This window comes from Oxyura jamaicensis, chromosome 5 (assembly GCF_011077185.1).
Source record: "Oxyura jamaicensis isolate SHBP4307 breed ruddy duck chromosome 5, BPBGC_Ojam_1.0, whole genome shotgun sequence".
Classification (NCBI taxonomy): Eukaryota; Metazoa; Chordata; class Aves; order Anseriformes; family Anatidae; genus Oxyura; species Oxyura jamaicensis.
Window position 1 is genome coordinate 51,697,301 of NC_048897.1, and position 19,942 is coordinate 51,717,242.

The 19,942-nt window shown below is 59.7% G+C and overlaps 1 protein-coding gene and 1 long non-coding RNA gene across 7 annotated transcripts in view; both read left to right on the forward strand.

Annotated features, from left to right (window-relative positions):
- Nucleotides 1-17,364, forward strand: part of TRIM9 (tripartite motif containing 9) — a 36,998-nt gene extending 19,634 nt beyond the window's left edge. Inside the window, exons 3-13 of one of the 6 annotated variants that reach the window (XM_035328994.1) lie at nucleotides 225-347; nucleotides 4,623-4,733; nucleotides 5,027-5,180; nucleotides 6,415-6,572; nucleotides 8,096-8,234; nucleotides 11,373-11,561; nucleotides 12,869-12,910; nucleotides 13,507-13,530; nucleotides 14,361-14,664; nucleotides 15,408-15,570; nucleotides 17,161-17,364. In XM_035328994.1, coding sequence (XP_035184885.1) covers nucleotides 225-347; nucleotides 4,623-4,733; nucleotides 5,027-5,180; nucleotides 6,415-6,572; nucleotides 8,096-8,234; nucleotides 11,373-11,561; nucleotides 12,869-12,910; nucleotides 13,507-13,530; nucleotides 14,361-14,664; nucleotides 15,408-15,570; nucleotides 17,161-17,223 — 1,470 coding nt within the window. In that variant the 3' untranslated portion in view covers nucleotides 17,224-17,364. The remainder of the gene's footprint in view (nucleotides 1-224; nucleotides 348-4,622; nucleotides 4,734-5,026; nucleotides 5,181-6,414; nucleotides 6,573-8,095; nucleotides 8,235-11,372; nucleotides 11,562-12,868; nucleotides 12,911-13,506; nucleotides 13,531-14,360; nucleotides 14,665-15,407; nucleotides 15,571-17,160) is intronic. The other 5 variants (XM_035328995.1, XM_035328996.1, XM_035328997.1 and 2 more) reach the window with 5 other exon arrangements.
- A 515-nt stretch (nucleotides 17,365-17,879) lies between these two features.
- LOC118168527 lies at nucleotides 17,880-18,889 on the forward strand. Its single transcript, XR_004751624.1, has 2 exons — nucleotides 17,880-18,364; nucleotides 18,397-18,889. It is a non-coding gene; the product is annotated as an uncharacterized LOC118168527 (long non-coding RNA).
- The last annotated feature ends 1,053 nt before the right edge of the window (nucleotides 18,890-19,942 follow it).

Sequence of the window (19,942 nt, forward strand, 5' to 3'; positions counted from 1 at the left end):
CAAGGCCATGGCGGGATGGACCAGGCCTGTTCCTCACCTGCCCCTGCTCCATTTGCCGTGAGGCAGAGGTGGAAGCACTCCACACGCTAACACTACAGACTGGTGTGTTGCAGAGCCATGGCTGTACATCTAAAAGCGGCCTTCGTAGTGTCATTAAATAAATCCTGCTTCCCAGCTGAAACGGAGAAGCGCCCCGGGCTGTGACGCTTTGCTCTGACCCCCAGGAGAACAGCGTGGAGTTCGAGGCCTGCCTGGTGGCCCAGTGTGATGCCCTCATCGATGCCCTCAACAGGAGGAAAGCCCAGCTGCTGTCCCGGGTCAACAAGGAGCACGAGCACAAGCTGAAGGTGAGCCCTGCCCAACAGCTCGGGCAGGCAGGGAGCTTCCTGCAGGGCTGCCACCAGCCCAGGGCCAGCGCCACGACGCTGTTTTGGGGGTGAAGGTGCTGGTTTCAGCACAAGCTGCCATCCTGGGGCACTCGGTGTCACGAGATGCCGGTTCTGTCACCAGGCAGGAGCAGGAATCTCCATTTTCTGTTCTGCTCCTCTCTCCTTGCTGCCCCTCTCCCTTGTCCCCAGCCTTTCTCCTCGGTCCCTAGCAGGGTGGGTGAGCGCGATGCGGCGTTAGGCTCTGACCCCTGCTTAAACCCCGCGGATCCCGCTTTAGGTCCAGCTGGACCACAGGACGACAGCAGCTTTGTGGGGCTGAGCCCTGCCTCGGTGCTCGCTGTCTGGCACCGAAGCGCAGCCCAAGCTGGCAACGCCATGCCGACAGCCCGTCCTGTAGGTGCATGCAGAACTCTCCTTCACTCTGGAAAAAAAAAAAATCCAGAATCTATTCCCCTCTGCACCACAGCCCATACGGTGGGGGTCAGACTTTTAGTCCGAAATTCCTTTATTTTCCCTTGTAATTCTTGAAGGCAGGGGTACGTAACACATGCTGTATCGTGCCAGTGAGAGTCCTGCACGCTGACATTTACCTCCCCGGCCTTCAGCACTGTCGGGCTGGGGCACACAGCCCCTGCACACCCTTCCCTGCTGGCTTGGGGACAGGGACAGAGAGGGTCTTGCCTGCTTTCAAGGCAAGGGGTGGCCGTCACGGCACGGGAGGGCACGAGGACGAGGGGCACGAAGGGACAGGGCCTGCCAGCTGGCACCGGGCCACCGGCGCCTGTCACCGCCGAGCCCAAGCTGGAGCACCCATAGCTGGGGTCAGCTCGGCTTCGGGGCTGACCTACTTCAGCCTGACACACATCTCGTGCGGGCGGGCACCGGTCCAGGGCTGCCCGTGGGCCAGCATTAATTGCTCCAGAGGGGGGAAATGAACGTGGGAGGGACCTCTCGTGCCTTTCCCAAACCTCCCCCCGGGCTCGGATTCAGACAAAGAACCAGCCTTTAACCAACAGCATCCGAAGGAGCAGCGTGGCCAGGTTTTAAATCCTTTATCTGTTCTGCTCCTCGTGGCTGGCCCTGGTTCCCAAAGGGCTGTTCCCCCAGGGAAGCCACCCTACAGCACGGGCTGCTTTGAGCCGGGGCCATACAAGTTCCCTGCAGGGTCGTCCCCAGCCTGGACATGTCTGTGTCTCCAGAGCTGAAACGCAGGCCCATGACCCTTCTTATGGGATTATGCTCCCCAGCAGGGCTCATCCCGGGCACCGGAGCCAAGGTTCATGTGAGGCTACACCAGAAATGTAGCCAAGTGCTGGGAGAGGAGGAAGGTGAGGAAGACGTTTAGGTAGAGATGAGCACAGCTGTTGCTGCCTCCCAGGAGCTGTATTGAAATGTAAATTATGGTTAATATCATCTTGCAGGAAAGAAAAGCTCTTGAAATAAATGTCCTATTTTAAGGCAGTAGTGAGGTGCTGCGAGTGCACAGCAAACGCCCTTTTTATAGGCTGTAATTAGTAACCAGCTTCTGCCTGTTGCCTCCTTTGACATGAAAAGGGAAGAAAAAAAGACGTAAAAACAACCAGAAACAAAATGTGTGGAGCTGCCTAAATCCCCCCAAATCCCCCGAATCCCTCTGCAAACTACCAGCTTCCCTGCACAGCCCAGGGCAGCTTGGTTTTCCTGGCAGTCTGGTGGATACCCCAAGTCCTTTGAGTTGTCCTGAGGCTGCCCAGCCACTGGCTTTATCCCCTTGCACAAGGCTTGAGGATCTTCCAGGTCTTGCTTTCAGCTCGGGAATCACCCCCTCTGGTATTTAATGGGAATACTTCATTTCTGGGGTAACCACGAGCTGAGATGCCCCACGCAGTGGAAATCCCATATGGAAACCCCGCCAGGCTTCACTGCCCCCAGTGGGTTTTAGCCTGCAGGGGGGTGTTTGTGTCTTGTTTGTAAAACTTTTTGTTTCTCGGTCAAACCAGTTCACGGGGTCTCACTGTCCTGTCTGCATCAAAGCCCTTCCCTGGCTGCTGTAAAGCCACAAAGCCCCATCGGGTCCCAGCCCAGGATCCTGGCTTGGAAACAGCTTGGTGGTGGCGAAGGGACCGGGGCTTTCTGCTGTCAGCCCGCCTGCTGGGTGTGCACTGCAATCAAACCTCTCCTTCACTCTCTGGTTCTCCAGATGAAGAAGTTTTCCATCCCCAAACGGGATCACAGAGCTGCAGAAGGGCAGCATCACCCGGACGGAAGGTTTGGGTGCCCTGCCCAGCTGCTGCCCAGGTAGCAAGCAGGGCGAGCCCCAAGGTGAGGGCGGTGCGTGCCCAGCAGCCCCGGTACGAAGGATGAGCTCAATTAGCAGGGATTATCTGCCTGGAAGCCCGGTAATTAACTGGCGGCCTTCCTGCAGCCCCTCACAGCTCACAGCTCAGACACCCAACGTCCAACCCTTGCAAGAGCAGGGCCAGAAAAATCCCCCTTTCCCCAGGCGAATCGGTCAAATTGAGGCAAGGGGCTTTGCTCTGCATGGCAGGGGTTGCTCTGAGGCTTTGCACTCCCCCTGCACCTTCTGGATCCTGCCCCGGAGGACTGAGAAGGGAGGTCCTGGGGCTTGCCCACACTTCTGGCAAAAAGGCAACGCAGAGCCAAAAGAGGGAGCGTAGGAGTCCAGCTCTCCAGGAGCAGCTGATGCCGCCGCTCCGTGCCAGCAGAGCCATTCCGGTGCACTCGAGTGTTAAAAACTGGCACCGAATGAACTCTTCCCTCTAATGGAAGCGTTCGAGGCCAAAATGAGCGCGCGCTTCTCTCCTGCCTGGTCCCTGAGCTCTCCAGCATCTCCGCACGCCTCCGCGCACGCTGCTCAAGATGGGAGCTCCCCCTGCTGCCTCGCCAGCCTGGCACGGTGGTGGCTGCTGCTGCTGCTGCTGCTGCTGCTGCTGCAGCCCTGTCCCCAAAGCAGCAAGGGGTGTCCTTGCAAACAGCAAACCCCTAAAAACCAGGAGCCCGCAAGAACACGTTTCGTGGCGTTGCACAGAATCAGACGCATTGTCCCCAGCCGCAGGGCTTACGGTTCTTTTCTTCCTGCGAGGTGATGAAGTGGAGGTGATTAAGTTATAATTAAGCAACGCACCATCTGATTGATTGCCCCGCGGGTGTCATTGCCCCCGTGGAAGCCGGGGCTCGTTTGCCGCAGGGGGCCGGCGCCTGCCTCGTTGCAGCTCTGCGTCCGTCCCAGCAGCACGGCTGGCTGCAGGGGGGGGGCACTCGGCCCAGGGGGGTGTTTTAACACGGGATTCACCGGCTGCCGTGAGGGAGACATAGCTGTGCTTTCCCAGATTTTAATGCCTGCTTAGTGCAGCCTTTTCCGTCAGCTGCTGCTGGGAAGCTCGCCTGCGCTGCCCCAACACCCCGACTAGCTGCGATCCCCGGAGCTGTGCGGCTTTGTTCAGTCCTGGTGGAGAACTTTACGCAGCTTTAAAGCTCTTTCAGGACATTTTTTATTCCGTGGGCACTTTCCTCTAAAGCACAAACTCTGTTTTCCTGAGCCACGGTGCCCAGCTCCCACCCCTAACCAGCCCTGGCTGCCCGCCTGCTTGGTGGGAGCAATCCCGCTGGCTGCCCTGCTGCCCCCCTCTGCGGGGTCTCTGCCAGAAGGCTTCGTCTCCTCCTGCCACAGCCCTGCCCGAAGGATTTGTGTCCTCCTGCCAGAGCCCTGCCCGAAGGATTCATCTCCCCGAGCAGCAGTCCTGTCCTTCTGAGCTCATCTCCAGGCTCCTCTGCAGCCTGGGGAAAAATAAAATGAAATAGAGGCAATTCTGCATGGTCCATCTCATCCGACGCAGGGTGAGCACCTCAAACACGTCATTATTCACCCTCAGCATTGGAGCTGGGGCAGGTGGAGCGTTCATTCCTCTCGGAAACACCAAAACCCCAGGCTTGCTCCTCACCCAGCGCCCAGCGGCTCTGCTCGGAGGCAGCCCCACGAGGCTGCAGCAGCAGCTCTGGAGCTCTGGAGCTGTCATTGGGAAGCTGTCTTAATTAAAAGCAGAGCAAGGAACTGCCCTACTGCTCTGAATAATCACCCGAGTTAATAATTATGGGCCAAACGAGGCTTTCTGTTCACCAGGTTTGGGATCTGGAGTTTGGGAAACGAGTTTTGGCCCTTTCTGCTTTTTTTATTTATCATTCTGGGGTCTCAGCCCTGCGGCTGGGGCATCGCGGCTCTCCTTGTCGCTGCAGGTGGTGCGAGACCAGATTTCCCACTGCACGGTCAAGCTGCGCCAGACGACGGGGCTGATGGAGTACTGCCTGGAGGTCATCAAGGAGAACGACCCCAGCGGCTTCCTGCAGGTCGGTGCGCGGCCGGGAGCCCTGGGGCGGCACAGCAGGCAGGGGAGGTGCGGCGGGGACGGCCTCCCCGTTTTTTCCAGCCCTGAAATCAAGGGGCAGCCTCCCCGGGTAGCAGAACAGAAGCAGGATGGGGCCGGTCATTGCTCTGAGCGCAGGAACAGGGGGTTGCAGCTGGTGGTCAGGGGTCTCTGGAGAGGAGAAGTGAGGGGGAGAAGAGGCACAGGAGCAGGACAGGGGCAGGGCAGGTCCTCAGCGCGCAGCCCTCGGTGCCTGAGGCTGCTCCTCGCCACCAGATCTCAGACGCGCTCATCAGGAGGGTGCACTTAACCGAGGACCAGTGGGGAAAGGGGACGCTCACGCCGCGGATGACCACGGACTTCGACCTGAACCTCGACAACGCCCCTCTGCTGCAGTCCATCCACCAGCTGGACTTCGTGCAGATGAAAGGTAAGAGTGCTCCCGGCGCCCCTGCTCCTGCCGAGCGCGGCCACGCAGCGGGACGGGGAGCAGAGGAGAGGTTCCGCCTGTCCCAGCACCTCGGGGCAGGTCAGGATGGGGCCAGCTGAGCACATACAGGGCGTGAGACCACCGGTGGTGAGGCCCTCGCCTCTCGCAGGCTGCAGTGGTGAACAAAGGGCCTTTAGTAGCCACGTAAGACATTTGTTTTCCGTCCGGGTGGCCCTGACGGCAGCGGCATCAGTCCTATTGTCCCCAGGTGTCAAGGTTACCATGAGCCAGATGCTACTGCGGGTCTTTGGCCCAGCTCCACAAAGTGAAATGCAAGAAATTCCTCTTATAACCAGGAAGGTGGTGGTTTTTTTATTTTTTTTTATTCTATTTATTTATTTATCGTGAGCAGGAAGAGCCCTGACACTCCTTTACGTCCCCTAAGCACCCGACGGGTGGCTGAGGGGCGTGCAGCCTCCTGGCTTCAAGCAGGGGCGTGCAGAGGCTGAGGACAGCGACCGGTGGCCCGTTGGAGACCTCTCTGACGTGTACTTGTGCCTTCTGCACCTCCTTTGGGATCCGTCCAGCATCGAGAGCTGGGGGGAGCTGGCAGGAGAGGGCAGCCCTGGGGCCCCAGGCGCGGGTGCTCTGCGTGGGAGGACCCCAAATCTTTTTGGCAGGCTGAGGGCCATCGTCCCCTACAGTGGCACTGCTGCGAGGCGCCCTCATCTCTTCTTCACTGCGTCTTGCAGCTGTAGCCCGGCTTTTTAGGACAGACCCACCCTATTCTGCAAGGCCCAAGGCTCGTTTGTCTCTGCTGATCCAGCACGGCCTGTTTTGTTGCAGTGACTTTGGTGGAAAAACAGCAGCACTCAGTGCTGGGCTGCGGGTACGGCCAGGCACCCTGCTGCAGCCAGCTCTGGGAGCATCCCAGGGGCTGGGACATGAAGCAGGGCACTTACACACCCCATATACAGCTGCGTTGCCTCATTTCTCCGCAACGCATTAGGAAGAAATCCAAAAGAAAGCAGAGAAACTGTAGGGAAATGCCAGCTCCACCGGGCTGGAGGGCAGAGAAACTCAGAGGAGCTCGCCTAGGAGAACAGCTCTTCCTGCTTCTCATCCACGAGGCTGCATTTACACAACGGGGGTTGAGCCCCGGGGCGCTAAATCCACCCTCGGTGCTCCCTTCCCTGCGGCGCTAGCAGCCGGGGTCACACTAACTTGGCTTTAGTTTCCTCTCCAGTGCCGGCCCCGCCGATCCTGCAGCTGGAGGAGTGCTGCACCCACAACAACAGCGCCACGCTGTCCTGGAAGCAGCCCCCCTTGTCCACGGTGCAGGTGGAGGGCTACATCCTGGAGCTCGATGACGGCAACGGCGGCCAGTTCAGGGTAGGTGCTGGGGGGCCTCGAGGTGACCACAGAGCTCCCCCGGACCTTTTGCAAGTCCTCTCCTGCCTCGGAGACGTGAGGCTTGGCTGCTGGGCTGCCCAGGTGTGGTGCAGACGAGCCGTGGGCTGTTTTATGGGAGGTTGAAGTCGTTTGAGGGGGTAGAAATACCTTCCCGGTGACCAGTATGACTTGCAAACGCAAAGAATCCGTTTGAAGCTCTGCCTTTGTAGGTTGCTAAATATTTCATGCGAGGTATGCTAATTGCCACGAAAGTCTCACGGTTTGCTGGCTGCCAGAAAGCAGAGGTGTTCGAGGCCTGAGGGCTTTTAAATTGCTGTAATTACACAATTAAAATTTGATTTTTCTCTGATCCGGCACGCTGATAATTATCCCGGCGTGTTCACATCCACCGAGGGCAGGCGCAGCGAGCGGCCCATCGCGTTTTCCGCATACATCCACGCGAAACTTAGCTAGGCAGGAGCCGGAGCAGAGCGAGGACGGAGGAAAGCAGGTGAGATCTGGAGAGGGAAGGGCACAGGAGGCCAATTTAGGGGAGCCCGAGGCTCAGCAGAGCCACTCCGGCAAGGTGAGGGCAACTCCACGGAGTCTCAATTATTCCTTCCCTCCTCATTTGCCCGGAGACCTGCGAGTGCCGATTGCCTCTCATGGGACGCCGGCTGTAGGAGGGCTCTTTGGGTGCCAAGAGTCACCTTTAGCTTCTCATCGCCCATCTCAGTTTGTCAGGGCACCCACAGCACGCTGCTGGACCCACAGCTTGGGCTGCTCCCAGCCCCTGCCAGGGTCTTTGGGGAGGTAGAAGCGACCTGCTGTGCTCTCCTCTGCCCTGCTCTGCTCTGCAGGGGAGCCTGTGAGCCCCGAGGACACACCTGGGAGGACGGGGACCAGGTGCAAGCACTGCCTGCCCCTTCTAGGAACAGCACAGCACCACGCTGGCAGCAGAGCAGGGCAGCGAAGCTTTCCCACGCGGGTGAGATCCCCACCCAGAACCTCCATCCACACCACGAAGGGCAGCAAACCCCAGAGCTTTGTTGTGGGATCTGCTAATTGCAAGTGAAGGTTTCGCGAGCCGCGTGTTTCGGTAGCCTGTAGATGTGTTTGTTCGCCGTCTCTGCTAACACAGCCTCGTTCCTTTGGCAGCAGGAGCGTGACGCACCGGTGAATCAGCACCACTTCGCCGAAATCACCTTGTTTTCTTTCAAGGAACGCTTTGATCCTGCCACCCAAGAGCATGCAGAATTGCTTTCTGCGAGGATGTTTCCCTCTCCCGTGCAGTCTGCGTTAATTCCTCTCTCTGGCACAGTTCCTCTGGGCTTCAGGCCGGGGTCGATGCTTTGCAGATACAAACAGCGTATCCTTCCCCTGCAGAAACCGCTCCTGGGGCGCGTTATTGTCAAGGAACAAACCCCTTTGCTCTGCTTCAGCAGCTTGCAGCGCCCATAAACCTGCCCCAGGCAGCGGTGCGGGGCTCCCGGCACTGACGCGCGCCTGTGCTTGCTTGGCAGGAGGTGTACGTGGGGAAGGAGACCATGTGCACGGTGGACGGGCTTCACTTCAACAGCACCTACAGCGCCCGCGTCAAAGCCTTCAACAAAACCGGCGTCAGCCCGTACAGCAAGACCCTGGTGCTGCAGACATCCGAGGGTAAGGCGGCGCCGCAGCCCCACACGCTGCTCGCACGCACGCAGGGGGCACGTCCAGCACCGCCGGGTTCCTCTGGGACAGCAGGGATCCTCCGGGACCCGAGCGCTCGTGGCAGGGGGGAAAAGGAGGCAGGAGCCTCGAGCGGTGCCCGAGCTTCTCTCCCTTTCCTTTGCAGTAGGGTTTTTTTTGGAGAGAATCGGTGTGGGTGCAGGGAGAGAAATGGTGTAAGATTTTTTTTTACTGTCAGGGTTTGTGTTACACCCAGGGGAAGCTCAAATGTCTTCACTGATGTTGTTTAAAAGAAAACCAAACGCTCTCAGCACTGCTCCCAAGACGCTGTGCGTGGCTGCACAACAAAACCACAGCATCCCCTCAAAGCCTGGCAGTGCCCAGCAGGGAGCAGAGGGACCACGGAGCCACCCAGGTGTCCTCGCAGACCCCCAGGACGTCCAGACAGCCAGGGTGGCACCGTCTGCAGAGCCGATCCCCCGCTGGCAGGCGCTCAGGATATGAATAGCCCTCTGGCAGGCTGTGGAGGAGTCTCCCCGCCGGACTCTTGAGTGCATTTGTCACAGCAGGCATTAATCCGTCACGGAAAATTGGCTTGCTCCTGACGTGCAGGCTGTAAGGGTGGCTCCGAGGTACAAGAGGAGGTGAGGAGCGGCGGTGCTGTGGCCGTGGAGGAAGGGATCAGCCCCGCATCCAGCACTGCTGCCAGGCAAGGAGCCTCCCTTGGGAGCTCTCCACGCTCGGTGGAGCCCCTTTTCCACGTTTCCCAGGCTAAATGCCTGGGGGGTACAGGCCAGCCAGGCACGGAGAGCACACCTGGCAAAGGGGTTGAGCAGAGAGCCAACCCGTGGCAAGCCCTTCTCATCCAAGAGGCAGAAAACTCAGCTCACAAACCCCAAAGGCCTCGGCACATCCGTCCGAGAGCTGTGGGCATGTCTGCACAGCTGGGCACCAGAACCCAGAGCCAGCCCTGCACTGGGGTGGCTGAAACCACTGCTGAAGGTCAGCACAGTTCTGTGCTTGGGCTCCTCATCACCTTCGTGGCCCTTAAGCAGCGCTGGAGCAGCTCACCTGCTGCAAAATGCTCCAAAATGTGAAGGAGCCTGGAAGAAATTGGCTGCTCGTGGTCCCGGCACACCAGGTTGTGCCTGGGGCTGGTTCCTAGGTGAGTGCCAGCACGCAGACCTCTCCTGACAAAAAACTGCTCACGTTCAGCATCGGGGTTAAGTTCGCTGCACCCAGCCTCTGCACCGAGCGGGCTGTGCTCTTGTTGTCCCTGCACAAAAAAAAAAAAAAAAGAGGAAGAAAAAATCAAAGGGGCCGGGAGCATTTTCTGCTCTCAGAGGCCGTCGGAGCTTTTTGGGCTCCAAGGGAAATAAATGCCATCCGTGTGCAGCTCCCAGATCTTGGTGAATGGAGCCGCCGTGCACGCCACGGCCCCCGTTAGGCTTTTATTTCTGTCTGGACAGCAGCATCAGGTCTTGAAGTGCTGTTTTCCCCGAAATGGCTTTCAGGCTCACGCTCCGCAGCTTGCTGTGAAGTGTTCCTGGAGGAGAGCGGGGGGGGGAGGGAGAAGAGATGGGCTCAGGATGAAAAGAACATCCCTGAACGCAGCCGTCCTGTTGTGAGGGGTCACGAGACATTCTCCTTGGAGGGTGTTGTTAAAGGATGGCTTCTGGTTCAAGCAGACGAGGTCCTGCCCAAAGCCTGTGGAAGTTAACTGGAGTCGCCCTGCCTTCCTTCACACTCGAGCCAGCCCCGGGGGGAGAGCAGCGTGCCTGCCTGCCTCTCCCTGCTGCTCCGAGTTCCCATTTTTAGGTAAGGCTGCGGAGTTTAAGGCAAGCCGACACCCCGAGCAGCAGCCCCCAGCTGCTTCTGCCACCCGGCTGTGCTGGGGACGTGGCGAAGCATGGTTTGAGACCCCTTCCCCAGCCTAGGCAAGCAGCAGGAGCTTTCCTTCGAGCCACGCAGCTTCCTCAGGCTGTAAAAACCCCTCTGCTGGGGCACAACGTACCGGTTCCCTCACCAGCTTACCTCCTCCCGTACCTCACGCAGCTCACACGGAGCGACCTGCAGCAGCAGCCGCACGTTTTGAGGCAGCGTCCTTTGGAAAGGGGCTGGGCAGCACAAGGGGAAGCACACCGCGAGGAGCCGTAGGAACGTAGGATGCTGGTGTGGGGCAGTCAGGAGCCATCAGAGCCATCCCGACCTAACCTGGAGCTCCATTTCTTTCGGAACAAACAAAAAAAAGGAAGGTTTTGCAGCGATGCACCTACCCCACTTCCGAACCCACCGATGCTCTTTGCTCCCGCAGCAGCAAGCTCCAGAAATTACAAGCCACGGCGCAAAGAAATGCTTCCTTTCTCTGTTTTAACGTGATTTCCAGCTTTATCGTTGGGCACAGAAAGAGACGGGAAGGCTGGGGACACAGAGTCGGGGGTGTGAATGCGTGGAGGTTTCAGGATCTCCACGCCCCTTGGCGAGACGAGGGGAGAAATTGCAGGAGGTGGCCCAGGGAGTGGGATCTGATGGCGTGAGGGGTTCCCTCGCGTGTGACGTTTTGCTGTGAATCGCATGAGTTGAATTCTCCTTGTAAGGCTCAGATGTGTTTTGACAGGTACAAAGAGACACCAAGAGCCCAACATCCCGAACAGCCTTTGAGTAAGGTGGGTGCTTGGTGGTGCGTAGGGCGTTAGAGCTTAGTGCCTTGGCAGCCTTCCCAGCGTGCTAGAGAAGGGACACAGCTAGCTCTGTGCCAGCAGTCAGTGCGCACGAAAAGGTACGAGATTTATTAAACAAAAATAACGGGAAGTGTGCGTGGTAACGTGGGCAGTTTTTTAGGTGCGTTATTGTGACGAGGTGCAGGACTCCTTTAAAAGAAAAACCTGTTGAGTGAGTGTCTTGATGACATGGGAGCATTTTGGAAGGCAACCCTACATTTGTTGCCGATAATCCCCGAGGCGAAGCTCCCCCGAAGGGTGCCGCTGGGCTGCACAGCACCACGTGGCCCTGCTGCACACCCCGTGCCCGCACGGACGCGGGTCCGGGCGTGCTGCCGGCGGCCGGTGGCGCGGCGTGGTCGGGCAGAGCCCGCTTCTGATCTCTGGTTTGCATTGATCTTACGTTTAGAAACGCAGCCAGAAGAACAGACCCTCCCTTTTCCAGTGCCTTTGGAAAGATTGCAGCTTCGTAGAATGAGTCCTTTCTCCTCCACCCTTAATCTACAACCCAGCTTTCCGGGGAGATCCTACTTTGAGCTAAGATCTTCGGCCCACCAGCTGAGCTTGCATTCTTCTTTACAGTCCCTGAATTCAGCCGGTGAGCCGAGTGCCTCTGGCATTTCCTCTTGGTCTGTGCTTCTGGCCATCTCCAAGCTGTCTGTTTCGCTCTGTTCTGTTCGTTTTTCCCATGACACGCGGATGGATGGCAGGGGGGGCCCGTCCTGGTTGTCAGCGGGCTGCCCCCGAGGCGGAGGGGATTTCGGTGGCGCGGTTCTCGGGGTGTGCCCGGCTGTGCCTACAGCATCACCGGGTCCGAACGTGGGGTGCTGGAGCAGCACGGCCACCCCAAATGTGGGTGCTGCTCGTGGCAGGGCCAGGCTGTGCGGCACAGAGCACGTTCCTCCTCTCGAGATCTTCTGCCGAGACACAGTCAGGGGAACAGAGCCCCCCCCCGGGGACATTTCCCTGGTTTGCTTCCCCTCCCCAGGCAAAGCAAGGTCGGGTAAGACCCGCTCACGGACCCTTCACAGTCCGGCTCCTAACGAGATGGGGGCTGCGACAGCTCCGCTCGGAGCTGCAAAACCAGACGTGACCGTACCCGAGGCTCCTTTCCTGCGGAGGTAACCACGCCGGCGGTCCCTCGCCCGGCTGGCAGCACCCACGGGTGCTTTGCTCGGTCCTCGCACCCGGTGTCCGTGGGCCGTGCGGGCACACCGAGCCCGGTATCAGCAGCTGATGAAGGAGCGGCAGGCGCGGTGCATCTCAGAGCTGTTTTCTAACCTCTCTTTGCACATCCTCCGTTGTTAAAGATCCTGGGCCCCGATTCTTCCACCGCTCCGGATTTACACCACTCCGTGGGCTCCGGTGGAATAATGCACGGCTTCCTCTGGTGTAAGCCCAGGAAGAATAGGGGCCCCCGATCGTGTCGTTTCCATCTCATCACCTGGAATGAGGAATGCTGCAGCATGACCGTTGCCAACATAACCGGGCGCCCTGCGGCTTTATTTTCTTTGTGCTTTTTATGTTTCTCCTCATCGTCCTGCTGTGCGCTGATGGCTTGAGCTCTGTTTTGTCACGGGCCTTTCTCACTTTGTGTCCAGCGTGCCGAGATGTCCCGCGGCGGCCGTGAGCACTGTTTGTCCGCGGAGCTCGTACCTCAGCACGGGTGGCGGGGCCGGGCCAAACGGGGTGGTAGCAGGGGGCTGAGGTCAAGAGCTGCCCCAGGGACCCCAAGCCAAGAGCACCCAACCTCACAGGTCATGTCGGTGACCCCTCCCCGTGCTTTTGATGAATCAGGCCTCCTGTGGCTGGCCGGCTGCTCGGGTTCAATGCTCACGAGTGTTTTTCAGGAGACCGGGTGTTGTTTCGTAGCTGTGATGTGTGAAATGTAGTATCTCTTTGTAGGATGCAATTTTGAGACACAAGGAACGCCTTACTCCCAATTAGGCAAGTATATTTGTTACAGTTAACTGGCACCTACTCCATGTTGCTCATCCATATTTTTATTTATTTTTTATTATCTTTACCTTTTTCTTTGGCGAGCGAGCAGCGTTTCTTGTGCACGCCCTCCTTGCAGATGTCCTGGCGGTAGGCAAATCTGAAAGAACGGTCATTGCCGGGTGCTGCGAAGGCATTTCACTTTCTCCCCACCGTGCTTTTAAAGAGAAGCCCCGTGGTTAAGAACTGGTCCTTCTGCTCAAAGCAGCGTGTCCCCATCCGCGCTAACCGGGGCGCCGGTGGGAGATGTCCGATTCCGAGTGCCTTCCCCAGGAGTGGCGCTCGGCAGCCCCCAAAATTTGGCCCAATCCTTCCTCCTTCGGGGGAGAAGGCGTCCCCTGAAGGGCACCATGCCCGCCGGCAGCACCGCTCCATCCTCGCTTCATCTCCCCCCCTGTCAGTGTGTGCAGAGCCCTGGAAGCTCCGTGCGCTCGCCGGAGAAGCAGACGGGCAGAAATGATTTCTGATGCCTCTCTTTTTGACTGAATGCCAACTTTACGTGCTGTTTTCTTTCCCTGCACGCCTCTCCTCGGGGATGACCACAGTTGACATTAAAAAAATGGTGGCAGGTACGGAAATCGCTTCTGTCGAGTTGCGCAAGCCCGCGTGCATGTGAGCCGTCCCGTTGAACCGTTCCAATAAACCGCTGAATCAATCTCACCCGAGTGTTTCATTCTTAAAAGGCGTGTTTACTTCTGCAGGCGTGAGAGTGTTTTGTGGATGTGTCAGTTCACGTTTCCCGTGACCGCTGGAGAAAAAGCCACCGGGTGAAACCGGGACGGTGGCTTGTGCAACCCCGTGCCTGTCTTGTCGAGAACGTGACCCCCGTACCTGTCCAAGACCGAGTCCCGTGCCTTTAACCCGTTCTGACTCGTGGAGGTCCTCAGGCGTTGTCCGTGGGCTTTCTCTTGTCTTACGTGTGGCCAGCCGGGCTGTTCCTCGGTGTGCAGCGGTGTAGATGCCGACCTTTCTATGTGCTTTCGGTTCCCAGAGCTGCCAGCCCCCAGACACACGCAGGCAGCTATCTGCTGATCTCCAGCTTAGCCCTCCCACACCGAGCCTGACCCTGCACACCGCTGCTCGCACGAGCGGCCTTTAGCCCTCAGAGTAAGTATGAACACCTGGGCCAGCCAGAAACCTCCCGGGATCGCCCGTCTCCAGCTGCTAGGGCCAGGCAGAGACGATCCTGCGGGCTCCCGAGCTGCCAAGGAGACAGGCAGGGGAGCAGCAGATCCAAAGCTCAGCTCGGAGCCCCAGCCCTAAAGCCAGGAGCCCTGCGGCCGTGCCCCGGAGCTCGGTGTCGCCCTGCATGGAGCATGCGCTGCTTCTCGTCCCGTCCGCTCCACGTGGCTGGGCGGCGTTCCCGTCCCCCTAACCCTCTGGTTTTTATTTCTTCCAGTAGCTTGGTTTTCTTTCGATCCTTCCTCCGCTCACGCCGACATCATCTTTTCCAACGACAACCTGACCGTCACCTGCAACAGCTACGACGACAGGGTCGTGCTGGGGAAAACGGGCTTCTCCAAGGGGCTCCACTACTGGGAGCTGTCGATCGATCGCTACGACAACCACCCCGACCCGGCCTTCGGCGTGGCGCGCATCGACGTCCTCAAGGACGCCATGCTGGGCAAGGACGACAAGGCCTGGGCCATGTACGTGGACAACAACCGGAGCTGGTTCATGCACAACAACTCGCACACCAACAGGTACGGCCTCTGCGGCCCCGTCTGCCCCTGAAACGAGGGACCGGTGACACCAGGAAGGGGGGATTTGCTCCTCATCGCCTTTGTGGGACCGTGCGCCCTTGCCCGAAGCAAAGGACAGCCCCTGCCGCTGTGGTTCATTGCTGTCTGTGGCTGTTTCTTCCTTAGTTTGGCCTGGTTGCATGCTGGCTCTTCCCCCGAGCACGCACTGCACCCCTTGTTAACATCCACAGCCCTTCTGTTAACATCCAAAGCCTTGTAACTCCTGCAGCGAGAAAATCCTGTCTGCTTTCATCCCTGTGCCACGGCTACGGTGTGGGCTGCTGGAGCTGGGGGCTGTAGAGCTTGTGGTCGCTCGGGCAGAGCCTGGCATCGCCTTCTTGAAGGCTTGAGGGCAATTCTCCGGGGTTTGAAGCAGGACTCGCAGTTCTGCCCCCCAGGCCCGGCAGCTTTCCCCCCTGTGGGGTTCTCCTGGGGCCACGGTGGCAGGCGGTGCTGCAGGTGGCTCTGATGGGCACGGGTCACGGCATGGCTCCTGGCCGAGGTGTGAAGCCCTTTGTGGGGCTGCAGGGTCAGGGGGATGCTTTGGGGGATGCCAGAGGGCAGGGGCTGAGCTATTTCCTCTCGGGATCACAGCCTCACAGCCCTGGGGAGGTGACCTGGTGGGGGCCGCAACCCAAACCCTGGGCCAGGAGCATGAGGGAGGTGAAGCCACCATCGCTGTCATTGTCTCTCTGCTCCCACAGAACCGAGGGTGGCATAACGAAAGGCGCCACGGTGGGCGTGCTGCTGGATTTGACCAGGAGGACCTTGACGTTCTCCATCAACGAAGACCAGCAAGGGCCTGTCGCCTTCGAGAACCTGGAGGGCCTCTTCTTCCCCGCGGTCAGCCTCAACAGGAACGTGCAGGTAACGTGCCGTGACCGTGCCCTCCGGAGCCGCTGCCTCCGGCTCCATGCCCCGGGTTTCTCCGTCAGAGCTGAGGGAGCACCAGGGCTTTCCAGCCCCCCCTGCTCGATGGGGTTTGGCAGCTCCATTTTGTGATCGCTCCCTGCAGGAGCCTCGCCAGCTCCTGCATCTCTCCAAGGACCCAGGCAGGAGCACTGGCAGGGAGAAGGGCGCCTTTTAAAGCCTCTTTTCCTCCTGGGAGGTTCAAACCCCTCTTCTCTCCCTCTCTCCCAAGCTCTCTGCTATGCTGAACGTCATCAAGCGGTGGCTCCCCGGGCCCGTGCGGTATTTCCATCTTTCATTTCCCCTTCTCACCGCTCTCGTCCCTGCCAGCAGCCGCCCCAGCGAGTCCCCCACGCTCACTCAGCCTGGCTGTGGCACGTCTCCTCTCACTGCTCGCTCTTCCAGCACTCCTTCCTGCACTGCTTTTAGAGGTTTCCTATTATTTGCTCGGGTAGAAATGTCCTGCTCCGTGATGGGTTTGATTCCTACTGCGGTCCTCTGTACCGCTGAGAGACGAGCGCCTCGTAGAGCCCCTCTGCTTTCTGGCAGCTCAGTGTGCCAGGCAGGGCTTCAAATCCCCAGACAACAGGGGAGTCCCATGGGATGCTGATAAAAGGCTGCTCATAAACCCAAGCCGTTTGTTATCCTCCTTCAAAGGCACGAGGGATTAAAATTACCCTCATCAGGATGGAAATAATCGTATTTTAGACGGAGTTTCTTACAAATCTGAAGGGGGAAGTGCTGCTGCTCGAGAAAAGAAGGAATTGTGCTTTCCTCCCAGATGAAAGCATCTGGGGAGGGAAGTGAATGAGCCCTGCACAGCTGCTTGGTGCCTGGGTGTGCAGGATCCGGCCCCTGGCCCGGTCAGTCCCTTCCTGCTCACCAGGGATCTCCTGCAACCCGGGACCATCAATCTCCAGTATTTCTTTGGTTTTCCCCTTATCTCAGTGTGCTGAAGTCCGTGCCGGATTGCTCCCCGTTGCCAGGACCGAGTGCCCGGCTCCCATTTTGCACCTGAGCATCCTCCACCCCACGGCACGGCCCTGCCCCAGCACTGCAAGGCGAGCTCCTTCCTCCAGCCAGCATTTGGCCATGTCCCTTTCTCTGAGGCTTCTCGTAAGCCTCCTTCAGCCCTCAGCAGCTTCTCTGTCCTTCAGCCCGCTCCGTACCCATTCCACCCGCAGGAGGACCCAGCTGCGCCCACGTCCCACCTCTGGCAGCCAGCTGGGAGCATTCGGTGCTCGGTACCTCAGGTACCTGCAGCCCTACTTCAAGCTGGAGCTGCGTGAGGGCCCCAGCCCCACAAACCAGTGGGGAAGCAGCAAAATGGAGCCACCACCACGTCCTGGGGTCCCACTCCCACCCCCCCGACCCCCCCTGCAGCAGGGACCCCCGGCGAGGTGGGCTCCCCACGACATCTCGCACCACATCCCACCTCTCCCAGGGGTCCCGGCGCCCCCCCGAGGGGATGACGCGCGGGCTGTCACACCCCAAGCTGTGTCCCCAAGCCTGGTGGGGACACAACTGAGGCCTGATGTCTCGTTGCAGGTGACGCTGCACACCGGGCTGCCCGTCCCCGAGTTCTACGCCTCGCGCTCGGCCATGCAGTGAGGAAGCTCCCCGGGGCCGGCTGCCTCTGCTCGGGGCGAGAGGAGCCAGCCCGCTCCCTTCTGCGGCACCAGAGGCCTCCGCTCGGCCGGGGACCGGCGACGGGGAGGGGAGGGAGGCGGAAAAAAAAAAAAAAAAAGGGGGGGCAAGAAGAAACTGGCTTTCGGCAGTCTTTGTTCTCCACCCGCCTGCGCTGTCCTGTGTGTGTGCGCTTCGCTCTTTAGCTCTTTTTGGCTGATCAAGTATACCTAGGTAGCCTGAGGTGTTGCTCCGTGTCCGCTTTTAGGTTCGGTTTTCCTCATTTCGGTTAGGGTGCGGGGGGCAGACCCGTCTGGTTTCAGAGGGCCGAGCCGCGGGGCTGGGCTGCGGGAAGGGGCCGGCGGCACAGACCCAGGAGGGCTGCGGGGAGAGGGAACCCCCCCCCGGGAAGGCTTTCGCCCCTGCCGGTCCCATGGCTTTGCAGGATCTTTCTTTCCCCGTGGCCTTTCTTTCAGAGCACCTCAGCCACGCGTCCAGGTCGGGCCTGGGAAGCCCCAGGCGCCAGCCCCAGCAGCACCCATCTGCCTCGGCCTGTCTTCGTGCAGCTCCCCCCGCGGGACCCCCAGGACTTGGGGTGGTGACGGGGCCTGGCGTGGGTCATTAACATGGGTCGTTAACTAAGGTGGGTTCACAAGACGTGTCCCATCACCCACCGAGTGCCCTCCCCGCCCCCCCCAGGTTCCCCGCGGACCGGCGCCAGCCAACACGCCACAGCCATACGCCGCGCGGCTCCTCGGAGATGAGCGTTTATTTTTTTACAGTCGCCGGATAAAAACCTAGCCTTAACTAACCCGACGGTGTCCTTCCCTTCACCGGAGATTCCGTTCTGCAGCGAGGATCTGATGGGGAGCCCGGGGATGGGGAGGACGAAGAGAGCTGCCCGCAGCCCTGCCACGCACTCAGGGACCCGTGCCCGCTGCCGTGCCTCCCCGTGCCCGCTGCCCACCGCCTTTCCCTCTTCTCTTAGCCACCTCCGTGCCCCTCGATGGCAAATTCGGGCGCAGGAGCGGAGCGAGCAGCCACCAGCCCGGTGCCAGCACGTGCCCCCGCGCCGAGGGCGACTGCATGCGCTTGTCCCCACGCTTTGCTTTTCCGTCCTTTCGCCGTCTCTCCCCAGCGCGGCCCGCGGGGCTGGAGGAGGTGCCGGTTGCGCTGCCCGGCGTTTGCCGAGCCGTGGCACGCCGCGGTTCGTCGCCGCGGGGCTGCGGGAGGAGCGGTCCAGCAGAAGGACTGTACATAGGTCATTCCCCTCCGGGACGGTCCCCGTTCGTTCCCTCGTTGCTCTAGGATTCAACTGACCTAATTTATTGAAGGGGTGCTATCTCGTTCATTCCCACCGACGGGTTTCTCAGCTGCAGGAGAGCCGTGTTGCGGGCCAACGCCGAGCAGCTCTTTGGTTAATTCCTGACGAGCCCCCGTGGCCGGGTCACGGGGCCCATTTCTCAGCCGTTCCCCCCCCCCCGTTCCCCCCCCCCCCCCCCCCATTCTTTAGGATGTTCACGGTGCTTCTTAGACTCCTCGTGGTTGTAAGACGTCGTCCCCACTGTACCGCGATGATAGCTGCCTCCAGCTGCTGTACTCCCGAGAAGTGTCATGTTTGCTGTTCTAATAAAGGACTTTTATGAGAGAAGGGCAGAGCTTCCCGGAGCATCCCTGCGCCGCCGCAGCCCCCCTGCGCCCATCTCGCCCCCCACCACGGGTCACCGCGGCGGCACCACGCGCCCCTGCGGCCCCCAGCCCTCAACGACACCGTGCCAAATCCAAGGGGATCCGAAGGGCCAGCCGTCCCCAAACGTCCTTCCCCAAGCCTTTCCCTCTCCAGGCACACCCACGTGTGAGTTATTTAGGAAATGCCGGCACCACCCCGGTGAAGAAGGGCTGGCACCCACCGGGACGGGGCATTACCGGGGCTGGGTGCGGGCGGCTGCTCGGGGTGGTCCCTGCAGCCAGACCCTGCCCGGATGCCAGATTTTGGCGAGGACGGGTGGAGAAGAGAGAAATAACGTAGAAATAAAGTGATTTCAGGACATTCAAGTGGGAGCCCAGCGCCCTGTTGTGGTGCTGGCAACATTAAAATCCCTTGAGGGGCTCTTACGGGATAAAAACGCTAAGGGATGGCGGTGCTGGGGCTGTTTCTGAAGTCAAGAACCCGTCTCAGCAGCCTGAGAGGGGCTTGCTGCCGGGGTATCTGTGTCTGCTCTGAGTTTGTGAGAGGGCCGCATGGAGGTTTTCACTCTTACGGCCTCTGAGCTCATCGTGGGCTGGAGTCCAGGGCTAAGGAATCGCTGCTGCCTTGCATTACTGCCTCAGGACGATGCTCATCCCTTCCAGACGGGCAGCGTGCCCAGGACACCGCAGATGCAGGAACCTGCGTCCCCGGTGCAGCACGTAGCCCAGCCCGTAATGTGGGGTGGGGGAGCCCCTCGGGGGCCGGGGGCAGCACCCACGGGCGAGGGCAGAGCCGCCTGCGGGACCAGCTCCAGCTGCACGGCACCGCAGGCCTTTTCCAGGCACCCAAATTCAGCAAACCCAAGCTTCCACCCCCAAATCCTTTAATTTATCCCGTAAAAAATCAGGAGGATCGGTCGCCTTCCCTCTTTGCCACGCCGCCCGTGTTCCCAGCCAGCAGCGGGTTTGGTTTTTCTCTCCCTTCTGCCGTGCCCGGGCAGGGAAAGCACCCGGA